At 52.0% G+C, this 25799-nt stretch overlaps 1 protein-coding gene across 3 annotated transcripts in view; it reads right to left on the bottom strand.

Moving 5' to 3' along the window:
- CTC1 (CST telomere replication complex component 1) overlaps positions 1 to 21142 on the bottom strand; it is a 21631-nt gene extending 489 nt beyond the window's left edge. Inside the window, exons 1-22 of one of the 3 annotated variants that reach the window (XM_047707774.1) lie at positions 20785 to 20939; positions 16768 to 16931; positions 10930 to 11167; positions 10568 to 10779; positions 10099 to 10243; positions 7429 to 7713; positions 7171 to 7299; positions 6383 to 6615; positions 6088 to 6265; positions 5796 to 5996; positions 5214 to 5340; positions 4578 to 4692; positions 4111 to 4435; positions 3922 to 4011; positions 3467 to 3660; positions 2128 to 2216; positions 1858 to 2032; positions 1482 to 1559; positions 959 to 1103; positions 803 to 867; positions 394 to 559; positions 137 to 263 (exon numbers count right to left, since the gene is read on the bottom strand). In XM_047707774.1, the coding sequence (XP_047563730.1) occupies positions 137 to 263; positions 394 to 559; positions 803 to 867; positions 959 to 1103; positions 1482 to 1559; positions 1858 to 2032; positions 2128 to 2216; positions 3467 to 3660; positions 3922 to 4011; positions 4111 to 4435; positions 4578 to 4692; positions 5214 to 5340; positions 5796 to 5996; positions 6088 to 6265; positions 6383 to 6615; positions 7171 to 7299; positions 7429 to 7713; positions 10099 to 10243; positions 10568 to 10779; positions 10930 to 11167; positions 16768 to 16931; positions 20785 to 20817 (3514 nt within the window). In that variant the 5' untranslated portion in view covers positions 20818 to 20939. Of the gene's footprint in view, positions 1 to 136; positions 264 to 393; positions 560 to 802; positions 868 to 958; positions 1104 to 1481; positions 1560 to 1857; positions 2033 to 2127; positions 2217 to 3466; positions 3661 to 3921; positions 4012 to 4110; positions 4436 to 4577; positions 4693 to 5213; positions 5341 to 5795; positions 5997 to 6087; positions 6266 to 6382; positions 6616 to 7170; positions 7300 to 7428; positions 9307 to 10098; positions 10244 to 10567; positions 10780 to 10929; positions 11168 to 16767; positions 16932 to 20784 lie in introns of those variants that run through there. The other 2 variants (XM_047707773.1, XM_047707775.1) reach the window with 2 other exon arrangements.
- Between the last annotated feature and the right edge of the window lie 4657 nt (positions 21143 to 25799).

Raw genomic sequence — 25799 nt, 5'->3', positions numbered from 1 at the left:
GAGATGGCCTGGGCATGTGGTTTGTTTGCCCGACCCACCGTTCTTTTCCCCAACTCTAGACACCCTCCCACTGATCGATTGCACGTCCACCTTCCTCCTGGGACCCCTCTAGCCACGTACCCCCTCCCTCCCATACCTAACGGGATGACCATAGAAGGCTTCCTCTCAAGCTCAAAAGAAAGCACAACAGGCCGGAGAACAGAGAAGCTGGTACACAGTGTCCGGAGGAAGAGGGTCAAGGGCTCATCCACCCTGGCGGAAGACTAGAAAAGGAAGCTGAAGATTAATCAGAATTCTAAATTTTTTTTTTCTTCATAACTCAGATTCTTAAACTCTCTACCAAACCCCTTGGGAATCTGGGTTTCACAGTCCCACCTCCCAGCGCCGTCTCACCTCAGGCTGGGCTCCAGGACCTGTAAATTGCAAGGCCACCTTCCCCGGGCCTCGGACAGACTCCAGGAGGGAAGTCCACTCACTGGGACACAGACCCAGTACTGTTGCCACATGATGATTCCTACAGGTCACCACGGCTTCGGCAGTCCCATCCTCCACCAGGAGCCTGGGGGACAGAGGGGCCGCAGAGAAATAGAAACTTCCACGGCAGACCCAGGTGGCCAGGTGGCTCCAACATGCCTCCCTCCCCACCACTTCCCAGTATGACTCATTTGACTTTAACCCATTCACCCTCAAAGACTTACGAAGCCATTCCCGCAAGCCAGGAACTATGCCAACAACAGGCCAGCAGACAGACCACGTGACAGGGAAATAAATGGCGCAGCGGGTGCCCACCTTGTGCTCTCACCTGATGCTGGCCTGGCTTATAGATGTCTGTGTGGGGCAAGTGGAGCCCTGACGAGTGCACCTTCCCTGGGACAGAGACAGTGGTTGGAAAAACGCTCTGGGTCCCCTCACACCCGTCTGGACCCCTGCACCTCGCTCAGCCTGGGCCCTCCCATACCTGGGGACAGAGGCTGGTACAGTGAGCACACACCCACAGGAGCTGAAGGCTGAAGACGGAAACAATATGGCAAGAGGCACTGGCCTGGAAGGGGGGCCGGCCACCCTGCAGGAGTTCAGCCAGGAAGATGTGGGGCAGGGGAGCACTAGAGAGAGAGAGAGAGAGAGAGGAGTCAAGGAGAGCCAACTGTCCTGAAAGTGCACGATGTCTGGCAGGACTGGGCAGGCACAGGGATGGGGATGGGTGTGAGTTCTGTACTCTCCGGGAAGCTTCATGGCTTCGTTCTGAATCCCGACCTCTGACCATCCGTTATTCCTCAGAGGCCTAGAACATTACATCTTTCTGGGCAAAATAATGAGCATCAGGCATTTTCACCTTGGGCAGAGAGAACCCTTCTGACTCAACTTGTTCTCCTAGGAGTGGAGAACACCAGTTAAAATGGCAAAAATCCCAAAGCCGGGACCATGTGTAGGACGTGGGTTCGAGGATGTGAAGTGTGGGGAGGAGGGCCCAGGCCACTGACCTGATTGCGGTCTCGGGGGGGAAACTCAGGACCTGCAGGTAAGTGGACGGCCGGAAACAACAGTAAATATTGTGGAATCTGCAAGTGCAGGAGGCAGAGTGAAGAGAAGGGGAAAGAAGTCAATTTGAGGCAGGAGCTGGGGTCAGATCATAGGCTTAGACCCCCACCGCTGCCTCCTCCCCCGGCAGGCTGTGCCCTGGGCTAAGCAGAGGGAAAAATTAGGGCAGGAGTGGCCTGGAGCATCTCGTGAGGGCAGAGGGCACTCACGTAAGGCTACACAGCGAAGTCCTATCAAAGAGGAGGTGTGAAAGCACAGTGGCAGGGCGGGAAGGAGAGCAGTGGGGAGAGGAAGCCAACCAGCGTCCCCGATTCTCACCTGGAAATCTTCTTCTCCAGCTGGCCGAAGTAGGCTCGGGCTCCCGGCAGGAGTCCTAGTGGGGGAGGCAAGTGTGGCTCTTTGATATAGATGTCTAAGTGTGGGCGGCATGGGCAGTCAGCGTCCTCCACGGCCACGGTCAGCTTCACAGATGCTCTCGAGGTCCGAGTGCCCCCTGCAGAAGTCCAGGGAAAGGGTAAGGGGCATCTGCCAGGACCCCAGAGTCCCATCACTCGACTTCACACCTTCCCCCAAAGGAGGCATCATTACCAGGCTTTGCCCAGAAAGGGGCCGGAAATGGCTCACAGAGGCTCCGTGACAAGATCTCAGCTGAGAAAGACACCAGGCAATCGGCGGAGCTGTAGGGTCACAGAAGCACAGTGATAACAGGCGTCAGAACGCAGAGACTGGAGAGGGGTCTGAGGGGCAAAAAAAGGAGCTAAAGCATCTGCCAGAACATCATCTAACGTCCATTGTCATGCCCTAAAGGACAAGGGCAAGTGCCTGGCGGTGCAATCAGTTTAAGTGTCTGACTCTTGACTTTTGGCACAGGTCGTGATCTCAGATCCTGATCAAGCCCTGCAGTGGGCTCTGGACTCAGCGGGGAGTCTGCTGGGGATTCTCTCCCCTCTGCCCGCCCCCACCCCTGGAAAACCCCCACCCCCATCATGGGCTCAGGCACGCTCTCTCGAAAGTAAGTAAATAAATCTTAAGAAGGAAAAAAAAAAAGCAACAGGCCTTATAGGAAAAACAGAGCCACAGCAGATCACTGAAAACCTACACCACGCCGTAAGCAGAGGCCTCACCCGGAGGCACAGAGGACATCACAGCTGCGGCCCACCACAGGCAGCTTGGTATGCTGGCACTCATGCCCACGCCTGCCCATCATGGGTCCTTGGAAACAATCCTTTCTACTAGAGACACGTTTTGTAAAAATCACACATACAGGGGCGCCAGGGCAGCTCAGTGGGTTAAATAAGCCTCTGCCTTCGGCTCAGGTCATGATCTCGGGGTCCTAGGATCAAGCCCTGCATTGGGCTCTCTGCTCAGCAGGGAGCCTGCTTCCCCCTCTCTCTGCCTGCCTCTCTGCCTACTTGTGATCTCTCTCTCTTTCTGTCGGATAAATAAACAAAATCTTAAAAAAAAAAAGTAGTTAAAAATCACACATACGATCCAATAAGGCTTCTTCTTCTTTTTTTTTTTAAACATAGGGGAAATCTGTGGCATCTGAGCCTGCACTGGCAGCTGCCCTGAAAGGCCAGAACAGCCGTGCCTGCAGCCAGGAGCCAGCTGCTGCTTGCACTGAAAGGGAAGGCCCTTCTCTATAGATTCCAGCTTTGTCTTTTTTTTTTTCTCTTTATACTTCCTTTCATTGCTATAGCTTTCCCTTCATTGTGAGAAACCTTGCTCCTGATCTTTTCAGAACACTGAGCTGCTAGGGGAAAACTCAGGCATGAAACACAGCTTCCTGGTCACGGGGACGTCACCCCCCTAGGAACTGAATCCCGACAAAGACACAGGCGCTGCGGCGGGGAGCGGACTGCTCACCAAGCCCCATGCCGGCAGGACAGCGCGGCCGCGGAAGCTGGAGAAGCCGGCGGACATTTACTTGCCACTGAGCAGGTCGTCCATCGAGGTCTTAGGCAGGGCCCTGCTGGTGTCCAGCACAGCCGGGACGTCCGGGCCACTCTCGAGCTCCAGAGTCCACGCCTCCTGCACCGTGAGGCAGGACGCATAGCCGGCCAGCTCCAGGGGACGCTGTGGGATGCAGGATGGCCCGCCCTCCTCGAACAGCAGTGGGGTCTGCAGGGAACAGGAGGACAACCCTCCGAACGTGTCCTGCTCCAGGGGCGGGCTCACAGAACACGCGGACCTGATTTTGTTTGCTTCCTGGAGGACGGTGAGGGAAGCGCTTTACATTCAAACGGGCCTTCCATCTGCTCTAAATCTACCCTTCTTCTAGGACACCTAGACAGTAGCCAGGCACTGGCACTCCCTCTCCAGACCCCACGCCAAAAAAGCCTTCTGGGGCAGGGTGAGCGAAGGACTGAGTGGGGCACTCACAGGAGGGCCCGGAGCCACGAGTCGGTACACATGACCTGGGTGCAAGAACTCAAACCAGCGGACGGAGGAGCCCCGGAAGATTAAGAGAACCTGGGAGGGAGGGAGGAAAGAGGGAGTCAGGTGCTGGGGTCCCAGACAGGAGCTGGGGCACACGGCACCGGGCCTTAGATTCCTGCAGTCCCAGTTTACCTTCTGATCCTTATTCTCCTCTCCTTTGGGCTCGGGTGGGCCCCACACACTCCCCTCCTTCCTCTGGGTGCCCCCAAGCCAGCTCCCCGATACGTGGAAACTGAGGATGGGCTTGGGCACCTCTGGGTTAGCTCCTGGGGGGACACAAAAGTTCCTCTTCACCAGGGCCTCCTTGTGGGACAGCAAGAACAGTCGGCTCTGCTCTACATGGGGGCCATCTGGGAGGGTGGGCTCTGCCTGAGGTGGGAGGGAGGTGGCCGAGTGCAGCAAAGGTCTGGGCACAGGCAGGATCAGGGCATCGGCCAGGAAGAACTGGATATAGACTCTGTTCAGAGAGACAAGGAGTAGGTTTCTTAGTGATGCGCGCCCTGGGCCCCATGGGCCCTCACACTCCACCGCCGCCACCAGGCTCTGCCCTGCCCTGCCCCTCAGAGACTCAGATGCAGCCACGACCCCCGGGAGCCAACCTGGCCTGCTGCTTCTGGATGAAGCCTGTCATGCTCAGCTCCTTACAGGAAGGGAAGTTGCTTCTGACATTCCTCTCTATGACCAGCTGGAACTTCTCTGTCCGCACCAAGCAACCTAGAGAGAGAAAGTTCTCTGCTTTGACAAGAGGGATGGGCAATGAAGGAGACTGCCCTGCAGGTCTCACCACCCGTCCCAGGCCTGAGCTGCTCCCCTAACACAACATGAAAGCCCAGACCTAAACCCCACCTCAGCGGGATGATATCTCTAAGGGAGAAACCATCCCAGCCATGCGTCCAATCCTGCCCCTGGTCTCCTAGGCTGAAAGGCTCAGTGACATTCCTTTACAGGAACGCTCCTGTCCATAGGGCTCAGCAAGCTCAAACCAAGAAATGTCCTGCTGGCGTGCCCGCCCGCGGCTACGGTGGGAGAAATGAAGGTTGGGAGTTGGCATTCCGGCTGGAGAAACCCTCACTCCTTTTCTCTGCCCATACCGGGATCCCAGACTTGTCCCAAAACTTGCAAATCAACATAGGTTACTTCAGCATTTCAAGAAAATCCTAGTGAGTGCCTCCTCCCCAAACCTGTTCCAAAACCCTCCCCATCCTCCCCCTTCTCTGCACGTCCCAACTCCAAACCTATAAACCGGGAGTCAGTGACGGGCTGAGAGTGCTTGGCCAGGATGAGGCAGGGGAGAGAACCAGTTTTGTCCCGAAGTTGCAGACAGCCTTTATGAGATGAAGCCGCCAGGACCCCAATTAAAATCTGCAGGGAGATGAAGGACAAGGTACGGCTACCATGCGCCAGATGCTATGTTTAACGTTAGCTACAGAAGATACAGTCCCTGACCTGAAAGGACTTATGTTGGAGTGGGGAAGAGGGATATGAAAGGAAGAGCCATGCATTCGCACGTTTAGTGGCGGCGGAGAGAGCGTACGAACTGAGCTTAGAACCAGGAGACCATACGGGACCTCACAGGGTACTGTAAGGACTCTGCGTTTTCTCTTACGTACTCTGGAAGGAACCAGAAAAGGATTTAAAGCGAAACAGCTCTGTGAGCCTAGACCTTCCCTGTCTGCTGCAGGGAGAACAGATGGGGCGAGAAGAGACGGGGCGGTCTAGTTAGAGACTGTGCAGCCACAGGGACGGGGAAGGATGACGGTAGTGGCAGTGAGGGAGGCCAAGAGAGAAGGCCTGCGTGCCGCCTGCACCCCACCTACCTGGGCTGGGTGGGAGGTGGCAGGCAACAGAGTGAGCCAGGACCAGGACACTCGCTGATTGAGCTGGCAGCTGGTCAGATAAGACGACTCCGGGAGGGGCAGGAGGGTCTTGGGGTCAAAGGCGGCCCAGGCCCTGCACCGGCCCTCATCTTTCAGGGTGGCCAGAGTAGGGAAAGAACAGGGGGTCTGCAGCCGCATGTACTGTGGGGGATGGAAGAGAAATCAGAGCTTGCGGCGGTGCATCGCACAGGGCATGAGCTCCGCCGCCCCTGCTTCCCGTGCACACTCGCACCTTCTGCAGCGGACAGTGATGCGGCTCCTCAAGGATCTCCTTGTGTGCGTTCCGACGCATGCTGCCTGGTGGGGACAGGACATCCAGGACAGGAGCCAGGAGCTGCAGTCCTGGGCTGGGGTTCCCCGGAGTGGAGTGCTGCAGGAGCTGGTGGTGTCTCAGCATGTGGGGACACAGCCTGGGCCAGGAAGGGAAGTGGTCACGTGTCCCGAAGGGTGACATGTCTGGCAGGATCCTGCTTCCCCAGCCCCTGGCCCCGCCAGTCCTCGCCCACCCAGACCCCTGTCCTCCTCACTTGCCGGCCAGCTCCTCCAGGGCCCTGGTGGCCCACAGGTACAGGGGGAGGCCTAACTGGCGTTCCCATACCAGCTGCTCGAACAGGGAGGTCCCCTGGGCCTGGTAGAAAGACTGAGTCTCGGGCTTCTGACAAGAGAAGCCCCGCAGGAGAATGGCACCGTGGAGGCAGGGGGCGAGCACTGGCCTTCTGGTCCCTCCGCCCACTGACTGCAGGAGGTGAACATCCTGGAGCTGGAGAAAAGCAGAAAAGGTGGAAAAAGCAGGGGTGAAACCCTCGGCTCAATGATCGCTGGCAGGGTTCCCTGCGGACTCCCACTGCCCGGTACCTGGAAAAACAGCATTTCTCCCAACGGGGCTTTCCTTCCAGCCCCCCTCGCCATCTGCACAATGCACTCCCCCGTGGGAGGCCTTCATCTCCCACAAGCTCCACTCGGCTGTCCTGTGGGCCGGGAGGCTCTTGGCGGGTGAGGCGCCTTGACCCATCAGGCCGCCCGAGACTGTCTGGGCCCCACACCTGAGACTCGGTTCCAGCCTCTCCTCCTCCGGGTGGAAGCCCTTCTGGAAAGGAGGTGCTCCCGGGGCCCCAGCCTCTCCTCCTTCCTGACCTGAGCCCCCGTCCAAATCGTTGCTGGCACTAAGTATGCAACTCCCGCCCTCCGACACACACCTATTCTTTTCCTATTTTTGCTGCGGGAGATTCCACCCTGTTGAGGCTGGTGTGTACCGGGCCGCAAAGCTAGAAGCTGCCAAGTGCCTTTGTGTCCCTAGCCCTGACGCCTCACGTACCTCCAGGGAGACCCCCGGCCGCACCACCTTCCTCAGGCTGTGGAACTGCTGGTAGGCGAGGCAGAGCGCCAGCTGCCCATCCATCTCATAGAGGCCGGCCGGCTGGCTCAGCACGCCAGTGACCTTTCCCTGCGGAGAGGCCAAAGGTCCAGCTGGTCCCTCTTTCCTTCCTCTCTGGAGACCCGCACTTCTGGTTCCTCCTACCCTATCCACCCCCACCCCCCAAACCAAACTCTCAGATCTCTCCTTTTCGCTCACCGAGTAGGATAAAAGCGTCGAGTGGCGGACAAGAGCCGGCTCCCCATCCCCATCCTGGGAGCTGCTGGGCACGGGGGGCGGCATGGGGTCAGCCTCCAAGAGGGGCCCATCCAGCTCCAGCTCCAGCTCTCGCACACATTCCGGTTTCAGTGGCAGCAGGTGGGAGGAAGGACTGGTGGTCCACACGCGGTAACAGTGTCCACGGATTCTGACGACCCGCAGCGCTGTCAGCACATAGGACCTACCAGGCCAAAGGGCTCGGTGCCACACCAGCTGGGCGGGGATCTGGCTCGTGCGGGGGCAGGCAACACGGCATATGAGACGCTGCCTATGACACTGCCCCTCTGCCAGAGTCTCTCCCCATCGCGATCTGACCGCAACGACCCGCTCCTCGTGAGTTCTCTCCTCTGAGTTCTGCCTTGGCCTCTGCACGCACTGACAAGTCATTCTTACCCTTCCGGATCACCTCCCTCTCACAGGCAATCCCAAATAACCCCCAGTGCTTCCCTCCAGACATAAACCATCCCTACAACATCCTCCAAAATACAGAAACTTTCCACCCATGACGGCTGGCTTTCGCATTTCCCCATCCCACCCTGCAGCATACAAGTCACTTTCATCTATTGAACCGATACCTACGGGGTACATAGAGAGTTGGGAAGGGGACAGACATGAAAGAAATACAACAGGCTGGTCCCTCTTTCTCAGCCTATCTCAGCCCACCGGGCTACCAACTCACGTAGCGATGTGGAATTGCATATGACCAAGTAAACAAAAACCACACACACTGGGCAAGGTTTCGGGGACAGACAGCTCAGGATGGGTGGGAATGAGCGGGTAGACCCAGTGGAAGAACTGAGGCCCACACAGGGTCCTGAACGGCGTCTGTGGTTTGCCCAAGTTGGGGGCGTGGGGGACGATTCCAGCAGGAGCAGCAACACGAAAGCGCTCAGAACTCAGATGAGTAAGGCAGCGAGAACACCGGCTGGGATGGAAACGGACCACAGGACACAGAAACGGGAGAGTCAAGAGGAGGGGGAAAACCCAGCAATGAGCTGCTGAAGACTCAATTTTACAGGAAAATGAGAACCGTCAAAGTACGGAGAGAAAACCAGCCGCAGACAGCAGGGTGTCATACAGACTGCAGAACGCACTTGTTGAGCGATTTCAGCACAAGGGGAAGAAGGACGGTTCCCAAATCTACCCTGTGGGGCGTACTCCTCCCACAGGCCCCACACAGCATGCTGCCGCTCGCAGGGGCTTCAAAGCCCACTGACCCAGGACACTCGAGCCTCATAGATCTCCACTTCTACCCCAGAACCAGGTTGAGTCCTTGGCTGCCACCCCTAAGTCACCGGTGCTAAGACCTGCCTGACGGTTTCTGCTTGTGTGGAGCCAGGGGCCAGCAAACGCACAGCAGTGCTTCTGCTCGTCCCCCGCTGCCCTCTGCTCTCAGACTCCCATCTCACTGGGACGGCAAGCATCACAGCCCCTCCTCCTGTATTCAGACGCCCCTTCCCTTCCTCTGTCTGAATGCCAGGATCTGCACGTGGACCGCGAGCCCTGCCTGTCTGGCCCCCCTGCGCCCCGAGGTCACTACAGCAGGTCACCAGGGCTCTGTGTCCTCTACTCCTCTTTGAAGACAAGAGCCCTACCTGAGGAGGTCAGACCCATGTCACCCGGCGCCAAGCCCTCTCCGGCGGGGCCCCGGTAACTGCTCAGTAGCCTCTCATCCCCTGCTGCCTGGCATGGCAGTTACCCTGAACCAGGGTCCAGTCCTTTATTTCCAAGAGATGATGATCTCAGCTCCTCCATCACAGAAGACATCCCCTGGGCTCATCTAGGGTGACAGTATGTCTCTAATATGTCTGTGGCAGCCTACAAACACAGCAAGATCACTTCTCCCCTGAGCCAACTCCGCCCTGAGCAGCATTTCCACTGGGCTCGAGGAGACGTGGAAGGGTCTGATGCAAAGAAAATGCAGAAGCTCCTCTCTAGGTCGGGAGCAGAAATGAGACCAGAAACTGGGGTGGCTCCTAAGCATTTTCTGTTTTAGCATTTCCAGTTCCTTTACCCGCTCATCACTGTCACTCAAGCTTATGACACAGACAGACACAAGAATTCTCCCAGCGCTAATAAATGTCAGAGATCCCTTTTTGATACTCATATGAGAGCCTTTTTCTCCCTTGTTTTGAATACTTCTGAAATGTTATTCAGATAATGATGTAAGTCATTAGACAACAGCGTAAAAATTAACAATTCTAAAATCGTACCAGTTGATGTAGAAAGAGTGAATAACAAAGTACCAAGTTTTTAAAAAAGTGCACATAGCCAAAAGAGAAAAAAAAGGGCTTGATAGTGCTGAGCTGAATAATTTTCTCGGTCATCCTGCTAATGCAGAGGAAAAACAAGTGATTCCGACAGGTTTTGCTCATCACCGACAATACACAAGTCATCTACTCAGATGAAGGGCATGACAGAAAGTGCGTTCCCTCCTTCCTGCGTGGGGGAGTAGTTCCCCCAGCAACGGTGCTGTCCCAGGCAACAGGGCCCCCGCCCCCAAGCCGGCCTCCTTTCCAATGTGGCCCTGCTCTGACGTTCATCTCTCCTGCTAAGAGTCCTGACAGCTCCTCCACACCTCCACGACCCGGCACTGACCCCCGTTCTCACCTGCACGACAATGGACACGTGGCTGCCAGTTGGGGAGCCGTCCCCGAGAGACAGGACAAAGTGAGCTTTCTTCTGACTCCTCACCAGGGCGCTCACTCGAACCAGCTTCCCAGCCAGGTTCGGCTGCACACCTCTCAACTTGCCCCTAAGGAAGGAAGAAACACAAGAGAGAAAAGGCATTTTTATTTCTTTTTCCCCCACAAATGCTTTCCCTTCTGCTGTAAATAAGCCAGCGGTAATTTAAAATTTCCCTAGCCCAAAGCTGTTATCCCAAAGACGTCCTTCACACTCTTCCTGACCTCAGATAAGGCAAACCTCCTTTGAAGACTCGCACTCAACATTTGAAGAGGCCCCATCATTCCCCTGACTCTGGTGGGAACACCCCATCCTCCCCACTGCTCTCAGGACTTTTCCCTCCCACCTGCCAGTTTCAACGCGCTCCATCCTCCCCGAGACGGGGGAGGATTACCTGTGTCTGAGCAGGCGGGAAGCAGTCTCTGGGTAGAGAACAGGGAGAGGGGTGGGGGGCCCAGGACTGGCAGTAGAGGGGCACACTGGCACCGGGGCACTCAAGAGCTCCAAGTGTCCTTCCCCGGATGCATTCCACCTGGCAGGAGGGAGGTAACTCCAATTGGGGAACAGGAAGAGACGGCCCAACCAAGACAGGTCCAGACCTATGAGCTAGAAAAGACCAAGAGCAAGGGTTACCCTGGGCCCTAGCATCCCACCCACCCTCCTCCACCTTTCTTCCCTTAGAGACCGAACTGCCTGGCTCCCTAGAGATCCTCCTTGTGAGGCTCGGAGACATCTGACCTCCGCCCTTCTACTCACCTCGCAGGTCAGGATACCAGTGTTATCTTTCACATAGACATCTCCTTTCCTGCACTCTTGTTCCAAGTCCCCCGAGAGGTCTGTGAGCGTCCCTAAGAGTAACAGCCGCTCCCGAGGCAGAGGAGTTCCATTTGGTCCAGCCCCTTGGGCCCAAGCCTGGTACGTACTACTGCTCCAGGACAGGTGGCTGCAGCACGGGAGGTTCTGGTGGGTCTTGAGGTCCTGTACTGAGACAAAGCTGCAGAGGGAAGGAAGCAGAGGTCCTGCAAAGCTGCCTCCAAGCCTAGGACACTACCCTCAACCCCAACAAGTTCCCCCAAAGCCCAAGGAAAGATCAATGGAAAACACAGAATAAGAGGGGAGTTGGACTGAAGGGCAAGAACTTTAGGGCTAAGAGGCTAAGGAAATGAGCACGAGATCTGAGTCCAAGAACTGGCAGTACCTACGGAAGGGAGGAAGAAAGTGCTGAGTGAGACTCTGAACAAGACGGTGCCACAGAGAGGACCCAGAGAAATGAAGGCGTGTAGCAGGAGCCTGGGGGAATGAGCGTGGGGAGAACACTTGACCACACTCAGCTCCCCTGACAGCATCTCGGCTCTCAGCTCCACAGAGAACCCCGATGGGCCGCTAGAGCATGTGCCAACAGCTCAACCTCAGCGGCCCCAGCCAGGCTTTCTTCCTAGTCTGGGATATCACAGAACTCGAGACCGGGGGGCGGGGTGGGGGAGGAAGCAGGCTGAGGTGGGAGTCCATATCAAGAGCGCCCAAATCTCCAGAGATGCTTGAGATCAGCCATTCCCCAGACAAGCCTCCCTGCCAGTGGCGAAGTACAGCACTGAGAATGTGGTAACAGCAAATTTTCCAAAGCTGCGATGGATTCACATCTATGATCCCTTTATTCCGCACACACTTGCCTTCTCATGTCTTCGGAGCAGAAGGATAAGGATAAAGGTACAAACTGTCACAACTTACCCTGCTCACTATGCCCGTGAACGTCGCCCCCGTGAGAGCACTAACAGCTGGGAGCGCCGTCCCGGATGGCCCACTCCCTGTCCACATCTGCTTCATGCTTTCCCCAGGGGCTTCAGACGATATAAATGGCAAAGATGGAGACTAGCACGTGTTGAGTCCCGGCTACGCACACGTTATACTGGGTCCGTTCACACTCAGTAACGCACTGAAGCTTCACCCAAAACCCCTGTGAACATCACCAATGAGGAAACGTCCAGAGGTCAGGTACACGGTGGTGTGGGTGGCAAAGCCGGGGGGGGGGGGGTCTCACTCAAAAGTCCATGTTCTTTCCCTGTGTTTCTCTACTTCTCTAAAGGCCCAGGACAAAGCCACTGGAGAGAGCGCTTTCTTTCCCCTAGGCACCTTCAGGACAGAAAATAGTAAGGACATGGGTCACTTGTCCCAGATTCTTCAGGGGTCTAGGTCAGGAAACTGAAGCTGAGAACTTGGAATCCTTGCATTTGTCACTGATCTCCAACTTTCAATGTGCAGCACAGTGCCCGGCACACAGCAGGCACTCCACGAGGAAGGGAAACACGGATGAATAAAATCTTTGGACCCATCAAATAACTCCTATTCTAGCCTCGCCCACCCTACTTTAAGCACTACTCACTTCAACACATCGTGCCATCTAGTTTACATTTATCTTGAAGAACAGGAAGCTTATTTACAAAGATTCCTTTCAGGAACCTTTTCTAACAGTTTCCGACTTACCATTTTCCCATTCTAGTAATGCCCAAATCTTGAGAGATCTGGACCTTTCTTTCTCGGATTAGACGGTGATCACAGAGGCCACTGGGCACATGCTCAGGCACCCATGGGAGACGAACCCCGCTGCATGAGGCTTCACGGCAATCACAACCTTCTCGACCACGACTAATCTATAGGTAGCTCTCTGTCCCACGTGGCAGGACGGTTTTTTCACAAGATTTCACTGTGTCTACATAAATAACGTATTTAATCCTGATAGTTAGGTATGTGGACAAGCACTGAGGGAAACGGAGGAAAATCTGCAGCCAGTGAAGTAGAATGAGAAAAGCTACATAGGAGGAAAAGACAAAGGCCCCTAGGTAGGTGTGTACGGAGAAATTACTTTGGGATTGAAATATCATTTACTATCCATCAAATACACACAAAACCCACTTTTGTAACAAGATAAATAGCAGATCTGGGAATGGTTCAGGACACAGATGCACACGGCCCCGTGTGTCCTCTGGCACACGTCTGCAGTTGCGACGGCACATGTGGACCCGATGAGCCCGCACCTCCCTTCAGGACACTGGTGCTGCCAGAGAAGGGGAGGAACCCACCGACCACATCAGGACGGAGCACAGAGGAGACGCCACTACATCTGTAATGTTTTACTTCTAGTAAAAAAGAATTGAGGCAACTACGGCAAATGGTAAGGTTTTTACAAGCTGAGCACGGAGTCTGGACTGCGCACGGGGTGAGCACGTGCACTGCTGAATTTGGAGGGCTTTCACGTTCGCAGTGAAGGCAGCAGTGAGTCGGCCGAGTCTGGTGCAGCAGCACTTTGAGTCACCATTGTTGTATAACGGCATCCACGGATGAGCAAAGTACCCAGAATTCTGAAAACGACGTTTTGGATAACACAGAGTACAATGAAGCTGTCTTTTCAGCAAAGATCCTTTGCCCCTACTGACGGAGACGGACTTCGGGGCCGAGTGAATGCCGCACGGCCACAAGCAGTGTAAGTCCGGGGAAAAGCATCCCAAGCTCGCGTAGGGTTGGGAAATGCCTAATTCAACAAAGCTAAACAGACTTGTGCCTTTTTACTTTTCAGAGGATCAACGGTGACACACAGACTCCCAGAATGTCATGCAGCAGGTGGAATGAACGAGCTAGAGCTCCCGACAGGAGGAAGTCTCTACTTCCAGAAAGTCAGGAGGTGAGCCAGACTCTACGGGACTCGGCTCAGGGGTGGGCGCACGTACAATAAAAAGACAAAGAGAAGGGCCTAATCCATCTCAATCTTGAGGCAACTACTCCGTGACTCAGCAAGGGCACTGCTAGGTAGGTATTTACCCAAAGGGTGCAAAAATAGAGATTCAAAGGGGCACCTGCACCCCAATGTTTATAGCAGCATTATCAACAACAGCCAAACTTCAGAGAGAGACCGGATGCCCACCGACACACGAATGGATAAAGAAGAGGCGGTATATATATGTGGTGTGTGTGTGTGTGTGTGTGTGTATGTGGAGGGGGTCATGCGCGCGCGCGCACACACACACACACACACACACACACACAGGAATACTACTCATCCATCAAGAAGAATCAAATCTTGCCATTTGCAATGACATGGATAGAGCTAGAGTGTATCAGGCTAAGTGAAATAAGTCAGAGGAAGACAAATACCATATGATCTCACTCATATGTGGAATTTAAGAAAGAAAACAGATGAATGTAAGGGAAGGAAGAAAACATAAAGAGCCAAATAAACCGTAAGAGACTCTTAGCAATAGAGAACAGGGGCGCCTGGGTGGCTCAGTGGGTTAAGCCTCTGGTTTTAGCTCAGGTCATGATCCCAGGATCCTGGGATCGAGCCCTGCATCAGGCTCTCTGCTCAGCAGGGAGCCTGCTTCCCCCTCTTTCTCTGCCCACCTCTCTGCCTACTTGTGATCTTTGTCTGTCAAATAAATAAATAAAACCTTAAAAAAAAAAAATAGAGAACAAACTGAGGGGGGATGGAGGGAGAGGAGTGGGGGGATGGGCTAGACAGGTGATGGGTATTAAGGAAGACACTTGCTGTGATGAGCACTGGGTGTTGTATGTAAGTGATGAATCACTGAATTCTGCTCCTGAAACCAACATTGCATGGTGTGTTAACTAACTACAATTTAAATAAATATCTGGAAAGGAAAAATAAATAACTAAATAAAATTAAAATGTTAAGCCAAGGGGCGCCTCGGTGGCTCAGTGGGTTAAGCCTCTGCCTTTGGCTCAGGTCATGGTCTCAGGGTCCTGGGATCGAGCCCTGCGTGGGGCTCTCTGCTCAGTGGGGAGCCTGCTTGCCCCCCTCTCTCTGCCTGCCTCTCTGCCTACTTGTGATCTCTCTCTGTCTCTGTCAAATAAATAAATAAAATCTTTAAAAAAAATTAATTAATTAATTAAAAAATAAATAAATAAAATGTTAAGCCAAGGGGCGCCTGGGTGGCTCAGTGGGTTAAGCCTCTGCCTTCAGCTCAGGTCATGATCTCGGGGTCCTGGTATCAAGTCCTGCATTGGGCTCTCTGCTCCACAGGGAGCCTGCTTCTCTGCCTACTTGTTATCTCTGTCTGTCAAATAAATAAATAAAATCTTTTTTTTTTTTTTAAGATTTTATTTATTTATTTGACAGAGAGAGATCACAAGTAGACAGAGAGGCAGAGAGAGAGAGAGAGGGAAGCAGGCTCCCTGCTGAGCAGAGAGCCCGATGCGGGCCTCGATCCCAGGACCCTGAGATCATGACCTGAGCCGAAGGCAGTGGCTTAACCCACTGAGCCACCCCGGCGCCCAATAAATAAAATCTTTAAGAAAAAAAAAAAAAGTTAAGCCAAAACACTATATTTTAACTAACTGGAATTAAAATAGCAACTTAAGGGGCGCCTGGGTGGCTCAGTGGGTTGAGCCGCTGCCTTCGGCTCAGGTCATGATCTCGGGGTCCTGGGATGGAGCCCTGTATCGGGCTCTCTGCTCGGCGGGGGGCCTGCTTCCCTCTCTCTCTGTCTCTGCCTGCCTCTCTGTCTACTTGTGATCTCTCTCTCTGTCAAATAAATAAATAAATAATCTTAAAAAATTAAAAAAAAAAAAAATAAAATAAAATAAAATAGTAACTTAAGGGGTGCTTGGGTGGCTCAGTCGGTTAAGCATCAATTTTTTTTTTTTTAAGATTTTGTTTATTTATTTGTCAGAGAGAGAGATAGAGAGAACGCACACAAGTGGGGGAGCAGCAGGCAGAGGTTCAAGAACCAGGCTCCCTGCTGCAGCACTGGATCCCAGGACCCTGAGATCATTACCTGAGTGGAAGGCAGACGCTTAACTGAGTCACCCAGGTGTCCCAAGCATGGACTCTTGATTTTGGCTCAGGTCATGATCTCAGGGTTGTGAGATCAAGCCCCGAGGCTCCTGCAAGGCATGGAGCCTGCATAGGTTCTCTCCCCGTCTCCCTCTGCCCCTCTGCCCTCTCTCTCCCTTCCTAAGAAAAGATAATAATAAAAAATAAAAATAAAAACTTAAAAAAAAAAAAAAAACACACACACCCCACATTGGAAACAGTGGTTACTTCTATGAGGTCAACAGGTTCCTTTCACAGGACTTTCGGAGCCTTGATATGTTAATGAGCCTGTGACTTTCCTAGAAAAGCTTCTAATATCATATCCAATGTGTCTCAAACTTATTTGGCCATGGAATCCTTTTCTTACAGTACTTTATCAATACTGCCTTCCTCAAAAATATATATATATATTGCCTTCCTCCCCTTAGAACCTTGCCCCTCATGCTTCTCATTTTCCCCTGGTTAACTCTAGGTCCTTCTTTTTTTTTTTTTTTTTTTTTTTTTTTTTTTTTTTTAAGATTTTTATTTATTTATTTGACAGAGAGAAATCACAAGTAGGCAGAGAGGCAGGCAGAGAGGCAGGCAGAGAGAGAGGAGGAAGCAGGCTCCCTGCTGAGCAGAAAGCCCGATGTGGGGCTCGAACCCAGGACCTGGGATCATGACCTGAGCCGAAGGCAGCGGCTTAACCCACTGAGCCACCCAGGCGCCCCAACTCTAGGTCCTTCTTCAGTCCCAAAGTTAACCTCCTCCCGAACCCCTCCTCACCTTACCTGTAGCTGAGGGGCAGGGGAAAGCCCTGGTTCTTTCCCTGGGACAACCAGCTGGTCTTCACACAGTCAATTACCGACTGAGTCAACTGCGCATCGGGCTCACTGCCAGCTGGACACAGGGTATCCTGGATGAAGGTCCGGGCAGCCTCCAACCAGGCTTGCTCCTGAGGAAAGGGAATCTAGTTAAAACACCTTCCTAAACACGCTGCCCCCCAGTGAAATTCTGGGAATAAAGTAATAGAAAAAGAAATCCGGAGGACACGTAAATAAACAGTACTGGAGTTTAGAACTTGGAAGAAACCTTAGAAGACTTAGCCCGGTCGGTCTTCAGACCGCTGGCCATCCCGCTGTGGTCTTCCCTGTTTCTCTCGTGAAGTACCCCATGAGGGGTGCCTGGGTGGCTCAGTCGTTGAGCGGCTGCTTTTGGCTCAGGTCATGATCCCAGGGTCCGGGATTGAGCCCCATGTCGGGCTCCCTGCTCCGCGGGGAACCTGCTTCTCCCTCTCCCACACCCCTTGCTTGTATTCCCTCTCTCACTGTCTCTGTCAAATCGATAAATAAAATCTTAAAAAAAAAAAAAAAAAAACCAGTAAGTACCCCCATGATAACCAAGTGCACCGCGGGAGCAGTGCGGGTGCTCCCACACCTTCCTCTAGCAGACCCATACCGGTACTTAACATGCCCAACTGGAATACATACTGCCCCGCAATTCCTTCTCTGTCCCCGGCACCATGTTGCTCCCTTCCCGGAGCTCCCACAGCACCCTGCACGTACTTCCATAGACAGCCAACGACCATCACATCCAGTACTGTCCTGTCCCATCTTACATGGGGTGCGCTTCTAGAGCCAACAAATTGAAACATCCTTTAAGTTGCTCGTACATAGGACACAATACTATACAGCAATGTGTACACGTAAGCGTAAATACACCGAATTATACACAGTATGTGAAACGACACAGGTAGACAACAGTCTCTAATCACTCCTTTCCGTAGTCCTGTACACACATCTGAGTTCCCGTGAGCTCAATCAACGTAAGACGCAATCCCATGGATGTGTTTTCTGTTCTGTCTTCAGCTGAGACACAGACTTCCTAAGGAGGACATGAGCCACACTTATATACTGGCCACACATTCTGGACACATAGGCGCCTTGTGACGCCTAGCTAGCTCTAGAGAAGGGGACCAGTTTGGCCTACTTCCAACACTAGACTGGTTTATTTTAAAATTCTGACAGGGGCACCGGGGTGGCTCAGTTGGTTAAGCAGCCAACTCTTGGTTTTGGCTCAGGTCCTGATCTCAAGGTCCCGAGATTGAGTCCCCTCTCCCCAAGTCGGCTTGAGACTCTCCTTCCCTCCCCCCACCCCACCTCTGTGATGGCAGGTATGCTCTCTCCCTCTCTCAAATAAATAAATCTTTAAAAGAGATAATAAAATTCTGACACCGTTCAATAGTACTGAGGGCTAAGTCTTTCATCCTTCTTGATCCCCAGTGATAATGCTAAACCATTACAGCTCACTCCCTGTCCCTCCAATGCCTTCTATTAGCCTTCTGCTCAGTCCTCCACATTTGCTCAATCTTTAGCATCTTTTTTTTTTTTAAAGATTTTATTTATTTGTTTGACACAGAGAGAGAGAGAGAGACCACAAGAAGGCAGGGAGGCAGGCAGAGAGAGGGCGGAAGCAGACTCCGCTGAGCAGAGAGCCAGATGCGGGGCTCGATCCAAGACTCTGAGATCATGACCTGAGCTGAAGGCAGAGGTTTAAACCACTGAGCCTCCTAGGCGCCCCTCAATCTTTAGCATCTTGACAGACCTTTCTTCAGGTTCTCTGTACCTCAGTGACCTTGTGAACAGCTCTATCACTAAACTTCACCTTCACTCCACCTAGCCAAACACGGTCACCCATGGTCACGGTTGTCAAAAATGGACTAGGTCAGAGCACCTGGGTGGCTCAGTCCATACAGCACACAACTCTTGGTCTCAGGGTTGTGAGTTTAAGACTCACGTTGGGTGTGGAGATTGCTTAAAAAGGAAATCTTCCCCCCTAAAATTGGACCACGTCATCATTCAGCACTGCCTCTGCGACATAATGAGAGCCTCACCCAGACTCTGACTTTCTGTCTTCTCTCTAGCTCCTGAGGACCTGTCCACCCCTTGGCACATGGTGTACTACTGTTTTTCAGTGTGGTGTCACTGTCTCGGAATTCATGGATCTCATCTACTGAGTCAGAATCCTGGCAGGAGTGGGGGACCCAGAAGTCTGTATTTTAAAGATTTATTTATTTAGAGAGAGTGCATGCGTGCAAGCAGGGGGAGGGGCAGAGGGATGGGGGAGAATCTCAAGCAGACTCCCGGCTGAGCACAGAGCCCAACTCGGGGTTCAATCCCAGGACTCTGAGATCATGACCCAAACTGAAACCAAGAGTGCGATGTTTAACTGAGTGGGCCACCCAGGAGCTCCAGGAGTCTGTATTTTATTTAATTTTTTAAAAAAGATTTTCCATTTATTTACTTGAGAGAGAGAGAGAGCGCACAAGCGGGGGAAGGGGAGCGAGAGAGGGAGAAGCAGGTTCCCCACTGAACAGGGAGCCAGATGTGGGGCTTGATCCCAGGACCCCAAGATCATGACTCAAGCCAAAGGCAGATGCTTAACCCACTCAGTCACCCAGACGCCCCAGGAGTCTGTATTTTATTTTATTTTATTTTATTTTTATTTATTTGACAGAGAGAGATCACAAGTAGACGGAGAGGCAGGCAGAGAGAGAGAGAGAGAGAGAGAGGGAAGCAGGCTCCCTGCTGAGCAGAGAGCCCGACACGGGCCTCGATCCCAGGACCCTGAGATCATGACCTGAGCCGAAGGCAGTGGCTTAACCCACTGAGCCACCCAGGCGCCCAGGAGTCTGTATTTTAAATAAGCTTCCCAGATCACACTGATAAAAACTGAAGTCTGAGAACACTATACACTTTCCCCTCGGTGATGTCTGCCATGGGATATCCTTACTGGCCATCCACAGAAGCTCCTTTAGTTGAGATCTCTCTCTCCCTCTCCCTCTCTCTCTCTCGTTATATCCATCTGCCTACCAGATTCTCCACCTGGACAACCAGAAGGCACCACACATCCCAACACTGACCTTTAAAAACAAAACAAAAACAAAGCAAACCCACTCCTTCCAACGCTTACTAATCAGCAAACAGCATCCTCAACCCAGTAATTCTACCCTGAAGCTCGAAGTCCTCCTTTAATGCCTTTCTTTCCATACCTAAGTCCTTTAGATATATATTAATATATATCTTAGTATATATACTCCTTAATATAATTTTTTAACCGTCTTCACTTCTGGAACCTCAGCACTGCTGCCGTGGTCGAGGTCCCCATCTCCTCTCACTGCTTTCCAACCACAGCCTTCTAACCGGTCCTTTCTACACTGCTGCCCCAAGGAAACGAAATCTCAAATCTCATCCCATCGCTGTTCTGCCTAAAAGCCCTCAGGAACTCCCCGTTATGCTCAGGTTCAAGTCGCTGTGGAGCGAGATGCACGAAGACCGTCAGCCGTCACCCCTCCATCACCACCCCGCAACCGAACTTGGATTTTGCAAAGACACCTGTTCTCTCTCCTGCCTCTGAACGTGTTTTCCCTCCGCCTAGAAACCTCTTTCAGCGCTTTTCTGCCTGCCTAAGCCGCACACGCACTTCAGGTCTCAGACGCTGTCCTTGTTTACCGTTATCCCCGTCCCTCCAGCTGCGTCAGGGGCCCCACGGTTCGCCATTAGCCCGCCCGCGGCTTCCCACCCGCTGGAAATCCGGAGAGGGGGCGGAGACGTGTCTAAGCCTCGCAGCGGGCGCCGCAGACACCAACAAATGCATTCGCAGGACCCGCGACGGTGGAAGGACGAACAGCCTCGCGGGCCACCCCCTCGCCCGGGCGCGGCCAGCGAAGGCAGTTAGGCCAAGAAGCAAGGGGGAGGGAACGGGACCAGAAGGAAAAACGGGGACGAGGGTCGGACAAGCGCACTCACGGAGTCGGGAGCCGGAGCAGGGTCAGCCTCCATGATGCGCCCGAGGCGACGCCCTGAGAGAGCCCGCGAACAGCCGCGGCGCGGGGGCTCACGGGAAGGCCGCTCGGTGACGTCATCGGTGGGCGCGGCCGCGGCTGCGCCTCCGGCTCCTCCCACCGGCGTCTTCGGGCTCCCTGGGCGCAGCGGTGTGCGCAGCTACTGCGGCAGCCCCCCGACTCCTGCACCTCCGCTTCCTTCCGAGATGACTTCCTGTCTGGCATCCCTGGCACGGGGAGGAGCCGGGGACGCTCGGGAGCCTGAACACAGCCGCCCTGGTTGGTCGCTCCTGAGCATCTTCCCATCTCCCCGATCTTGCCAAGCAGAGAGACGTGTCTCCTTCATGCGACACGAGCACGTCATTCCTGCTTGCGTTCTGGCATTGACTCCTTGCTGGGATCATCTATTTCCCCACCAGACCCTGAGTACCAAGAAGCGCTCCCCTGATTATTATATTTATCTTTGTAGGATTGGACCTAGAACAGAGCGTGTTGCTAAATGGGGATCAGCTAATGACAGCCTCTTGCTCTTTCTAATTCAGTCGACCAACCAATCGTTCCATGCCTTAGTAGGCAGGACTCTGTGCCGGGCACTGTTCCAGGCTCTGGAGATATAGCAGTGAACAAAGATTAAAAAAAAAAAAAATCCCTGGCCTCATGGAGCTTACATCATAGAATACGGAGACTGACAGTTTAAAAAAAGAAGAAGAAGAAGAAGAAGGAGAAGAAGGAGAAGGAGAAGAAGAAGCGCCTAGGTGGCTCAGTGGGTTAAAGTATCTGCCTTCAGCTCAGGTCGTGATCCCCAGGTCCTGGGACCGAGCCCAGCAGGGAGCCTGCTTCCCTCTCTCTCTGCCTCTCTGCCTACTTGTGATCACTGTCATATAAATGAAATCTATTTAAAAATAAATAAAATTTTAAAAAAAATGAAAGTGTAGACATTACTAATAAGTACTATTGGAAAAGAAATAGGGAATGCAGCGGGTAGTGTGTGCCTTTTGTATGCAGAAGACCTTACTGTAAAGGTGACGTTAAAGAATTGGAAGAGATGAAGGATTCAGATGATGGGGATCAAAAAGAAAGGATGGCAGAGAGGGGGGCTGCACAAGCACTAAGGTGCTATGGTGAAAAGAAACGCAAGGAAGTCAGTGTGATGGGAGGGGAAGACAGGAGATTAAAGGGGTAAAGTGAGGGGGGCCTGGGTGGCTCAGTCAGTTGGGCATCTGCCTTTGGCTTAGGTCATGATCCCAGAGTCCTAGGATGGAGTGGGATCAAGTGGGATCGAGTGGGATGGAGCCCCACATCAGGCTCCCTGCTGAGGAGGGAGCTTCTCCCTCTGCCCCTCCCCCAACTCGTGCTCTCTCTCACTCTCTCTCAAATAAATAAATAAAAATCTTTAAAAAAAATCTAAAAAGGTAAAGTGAGGGGGGTTGGGGAGATAGGTGAAGAAGATGAAGGGGATTAAAAGATACAAATTTTCTGTTATAAGCCACAGGGATGAAAAGTAGAGCATAGGGAATATGATCAATGATATTGTAATAAGTGCGTGACACATGGCAACTGTATTATAACGGTGGGCCTTTCATAATGCATGTAATAGTCGGTTCACAGCACTGTTCACTTGAAACTAATACAGTATTATACGTCAACTATACTATCACTTAAAATATATAATTTGTTTAAAAATAAAATAAGGGGCGCCTGGGTGGCTCAGGGGGTTAAGCCTCTGCCTTCAGCTCGGGTCATGATCCCAGGGTCCTGGGATTGAGCCCCGCATCGGGCTCTCTGCTCAGCAGGGAGCCTGCTTCCCTTCCTCTCTCTCTGCCTGCCTCTCTGCCTTCTTGTGATCTCTGTCTGTCAAATAAATAAATAAAATCTTTAAAAGTAAAATAAAATAAAATAAGGTAGAGCTCCTGGGTGGTTCAGTCGGTTAAGTGGCTGCCTCTGCCTCAGGTCATGATCCCAGAGTCCTGGGATCGAGACCCGCTTTGGGTTCCCTGTGCAGTGGGGAGTCTGCTTCTCCTTCTGCCTCTGCACCTTCTCCCTGCTTGTGTGCACGCTTTCTCTCTCTGACAAATAAATAAATAAAATATTTTTTAAAAGTAAAAATAATGTAAAGTGAAAGAAGTGCGTTAAGACTTTATTTATTTATTTGAGAGAGAGAGAGTGAAAGAGCTTGAGAGAGAAGCAGATTCCCCATGAAACTGGGAGCCCAATGAAGGAGTCAATCCCAGGACTCGGAGATCATGACCTGAACCAAAGACAGTCGCCTAACCAACTGAGCCACCCAGGCACCCAAGAGGGGCACTTTTAAGTTGTTTTAAACTTATACCAGCTTCAATTTGTTTTTGAAACAAGACAGTAAGTATAAACATTGTAGACAGTAAGAATGATCTAGTCATCATTTAACAAGAAACAAAGATTTTCGTTCTACAAGTTGTGGTATCCCCTGGTTTAACTGTACATTTGATGCAAGCTCTCTGTTCCTTATTGCATAAATACTTATGCAGGGCATTCTGGTGCCAAATTCTTCATAAAAAGAATATTTTCCATTGTTTCTCGTGATTATATCAGAGATATTTCTTCCCTTTCCACCCAAACAACAAATTCTCCAAAAGATCATCCTTGTTAGGACGCCTGTAAAAGCCTAGAGCCCCAAACCTAATCATTCCTTTTGCTTTCAATATTTTCTCAACTCGGAAGACTCCTTCTAACCACCAAATCCACAAAGATGTGTCCTATATCATGGGATTTACTTTTGGTAGTTCCTAGGAGGGAGTGTTGAATTTAAGCTACAGTGACAGAGAAAGTTATACTGACTCTACCCCTCACCACCAGCCCCCCTCGTTGATGTAATTCAAAATGTCAGGTTAATCTGGTGGTTTCAGGTGAGACCAAATGAAAGGGGCACAGTAGAATAGCTGGGCCAGTGAAGTCAATCAAACTTGATTCAACAAACATCTTCAAGTAATGTGGTGGTGGTGCTGGGGTGTTAGGGAAGCACGAAGAGTTGGCCCATCTCACAGGGAAGGAAGTGTGGTATTGTCTCCAGACCTGGTGATTTTGAAATTTGTACTTGTCCAAGGGGCAGCTGGGTATATGGGACCAAAGTCAAGAGAGGGATTAGGGCCAAAAAGATAAATCTGGAAGTCACTATTTTGAGGTGAAAACTGAAAATTGATGGTGCTCTGGAAGTACTAAAATGAGGAGGAGGGGGATCTGGCTGGCTCAATTGGTAGAGCAGGTGACTCTTTATCCCAGGGTTGTGAGTTCAAGCCCCATGTTGGTCATAGAGCCTACTTAAAACACACAAACGCACAGAAAGAAAGAATGAAAGAAAGAAAGAAAGAGAAAGGAAGAGAGAAAGAAAGAAAATGTGAAGGAAATAGGACCAGAGAGCTGAGCAAACTAAGGCTCCTGGAAAGTTCTGGAAGGTTCTGGAAGGTAGGTACTGGATGGCGCCAAGGAGTGCCTAAAGGGAATGAAACCAAGATAAGGTTTGCACCCTAGGTGCCCCACTTGCCTTACCATTGTCTTGAACCTGTACCGAGGAGGGGAATGAATAAGGAGAGAGATGAAGATAAAGACTTTCACCTTCTACTCTGAATAGTTGTTTGTTGTCTGACTCATTAAAAAAGACCACTCTGCCAAGTACTGTGTTTGTCCTAGCACACCACTCCAGCTTCTTTGCCCTCAGGCTTCAGATTAGGTTTGGCAAATGAGAGACAAAAACCGTTTATGTGGGAACTTGAGGACAGGAGAGAGAACAAAGTGTTCCTTTCCTTTCTTCCTGAACACTGTACTTGTTGCCTCCTTTGCCCTGTCGGATGCCTTTCTTTCATGGCTATGATGTAGAAAAGATGTCAGAGTTCAAAGCCGACAGCCAAGAAAGAATTCTTGAAACATCTTTGGTGCAAAAAGTTGATTTTATTAAAACACGGGGACACGTGCCATGAACAGAAAGAGATGCACCGGGGTCATGAGGAGTGGCCCATTATAAATTTCAAGTTGGGAGGACGTTAGGGACAGCGTTTTGGAAGCAAGGTTTCTAAGACCTTGAGGGGTCATGAGACCCTTTATATGTATATTGGTGGGTCATATGCTCAGGGGATGATTGCCAGCCTGTATCTTGAGGGTGGTGATAAAGGAAGTTTCCAAAGGAATTTTTATTATTTTTACATTTTTTTAAAAAAAGATTTAATTTATTTGAGAGACACACAGAGAGACAGACGGAGCGCACACAGAGGGAGAGTGAGACAGAGAAGCAGACGCCCTGCTGATCAGGGAATCCGATGTGGGGCTCAACCCCAGGACCCTGAGATCACGACTGGAGCTGACAGACTAGGCTTAACGGACTGAGCCACCCAGGCACCCCCCAAAGGAATTTTTATATGTTAAAGTAGACTTGCAGGATCCTGGAGGTTGGGCTAAGATTCACTTTTGCACTTAGTAAAGCACTGACATGGAGGCAGATGAGTTTCTAGAGGACTGTCACTCTGCCTGAGTCAAGGACTTGTCCGTAGGCCGTAAGGACATTTAATTTTTCTTTTCCCTGTTTCCCACATCAGTTCCATCTCTCCAGCAGAGGGATGACATCATTCCCTCCTTTGTCCCTTTAAGCCTACAGGCGGGAAGCACCGTCTGCTGTTACTACATTCTGGGTGTCCCCCACTGTACTTTGTTCCCCTTAATCCTTTTTTTTTTTTAAATTTTAAGATCTTTATTTCTTTATTTGAGAGAGAGAAAGAAAAAGAAAGAGCACAAAGGGAGAGGGAGAGGTAGAAGCAGACCCTGTACAGAGCAGGGAGCCCGATGCGGGGCTCGATTCCACGACCCTGAGATCAGATCCCCAGGTGACAGCAGTCGCGGGACCCACTGACTGAGCCACCCCAGCGCGGCTCGGGAGAGATTCCCTAACTGCACCGCCTGGTGGCCCGCTAAGCCTACGCACCCAGGCGCCGGCGCGGGGACGCGCGGAAGTGG

The sequence above is a fragment of the Lutra lutra genome, chromosome 16, assembly GCF_902655055.1.
Source record: "Lutra lutra chromosome 16, mLutLut1.2, whole genome shotgun sequence".
Classification (NCBI taxonomy): domain Eukaryota; kingdom Metazoa; phylum Chordata; class Mammalia; order Carnivora; family Mustelidae; genus Lutra; species Lutra lutra.
Note: the sequence above shows the minus strand (reverse complement) of the source record. Positions and strands in the feature narration are given on the sequence as shown.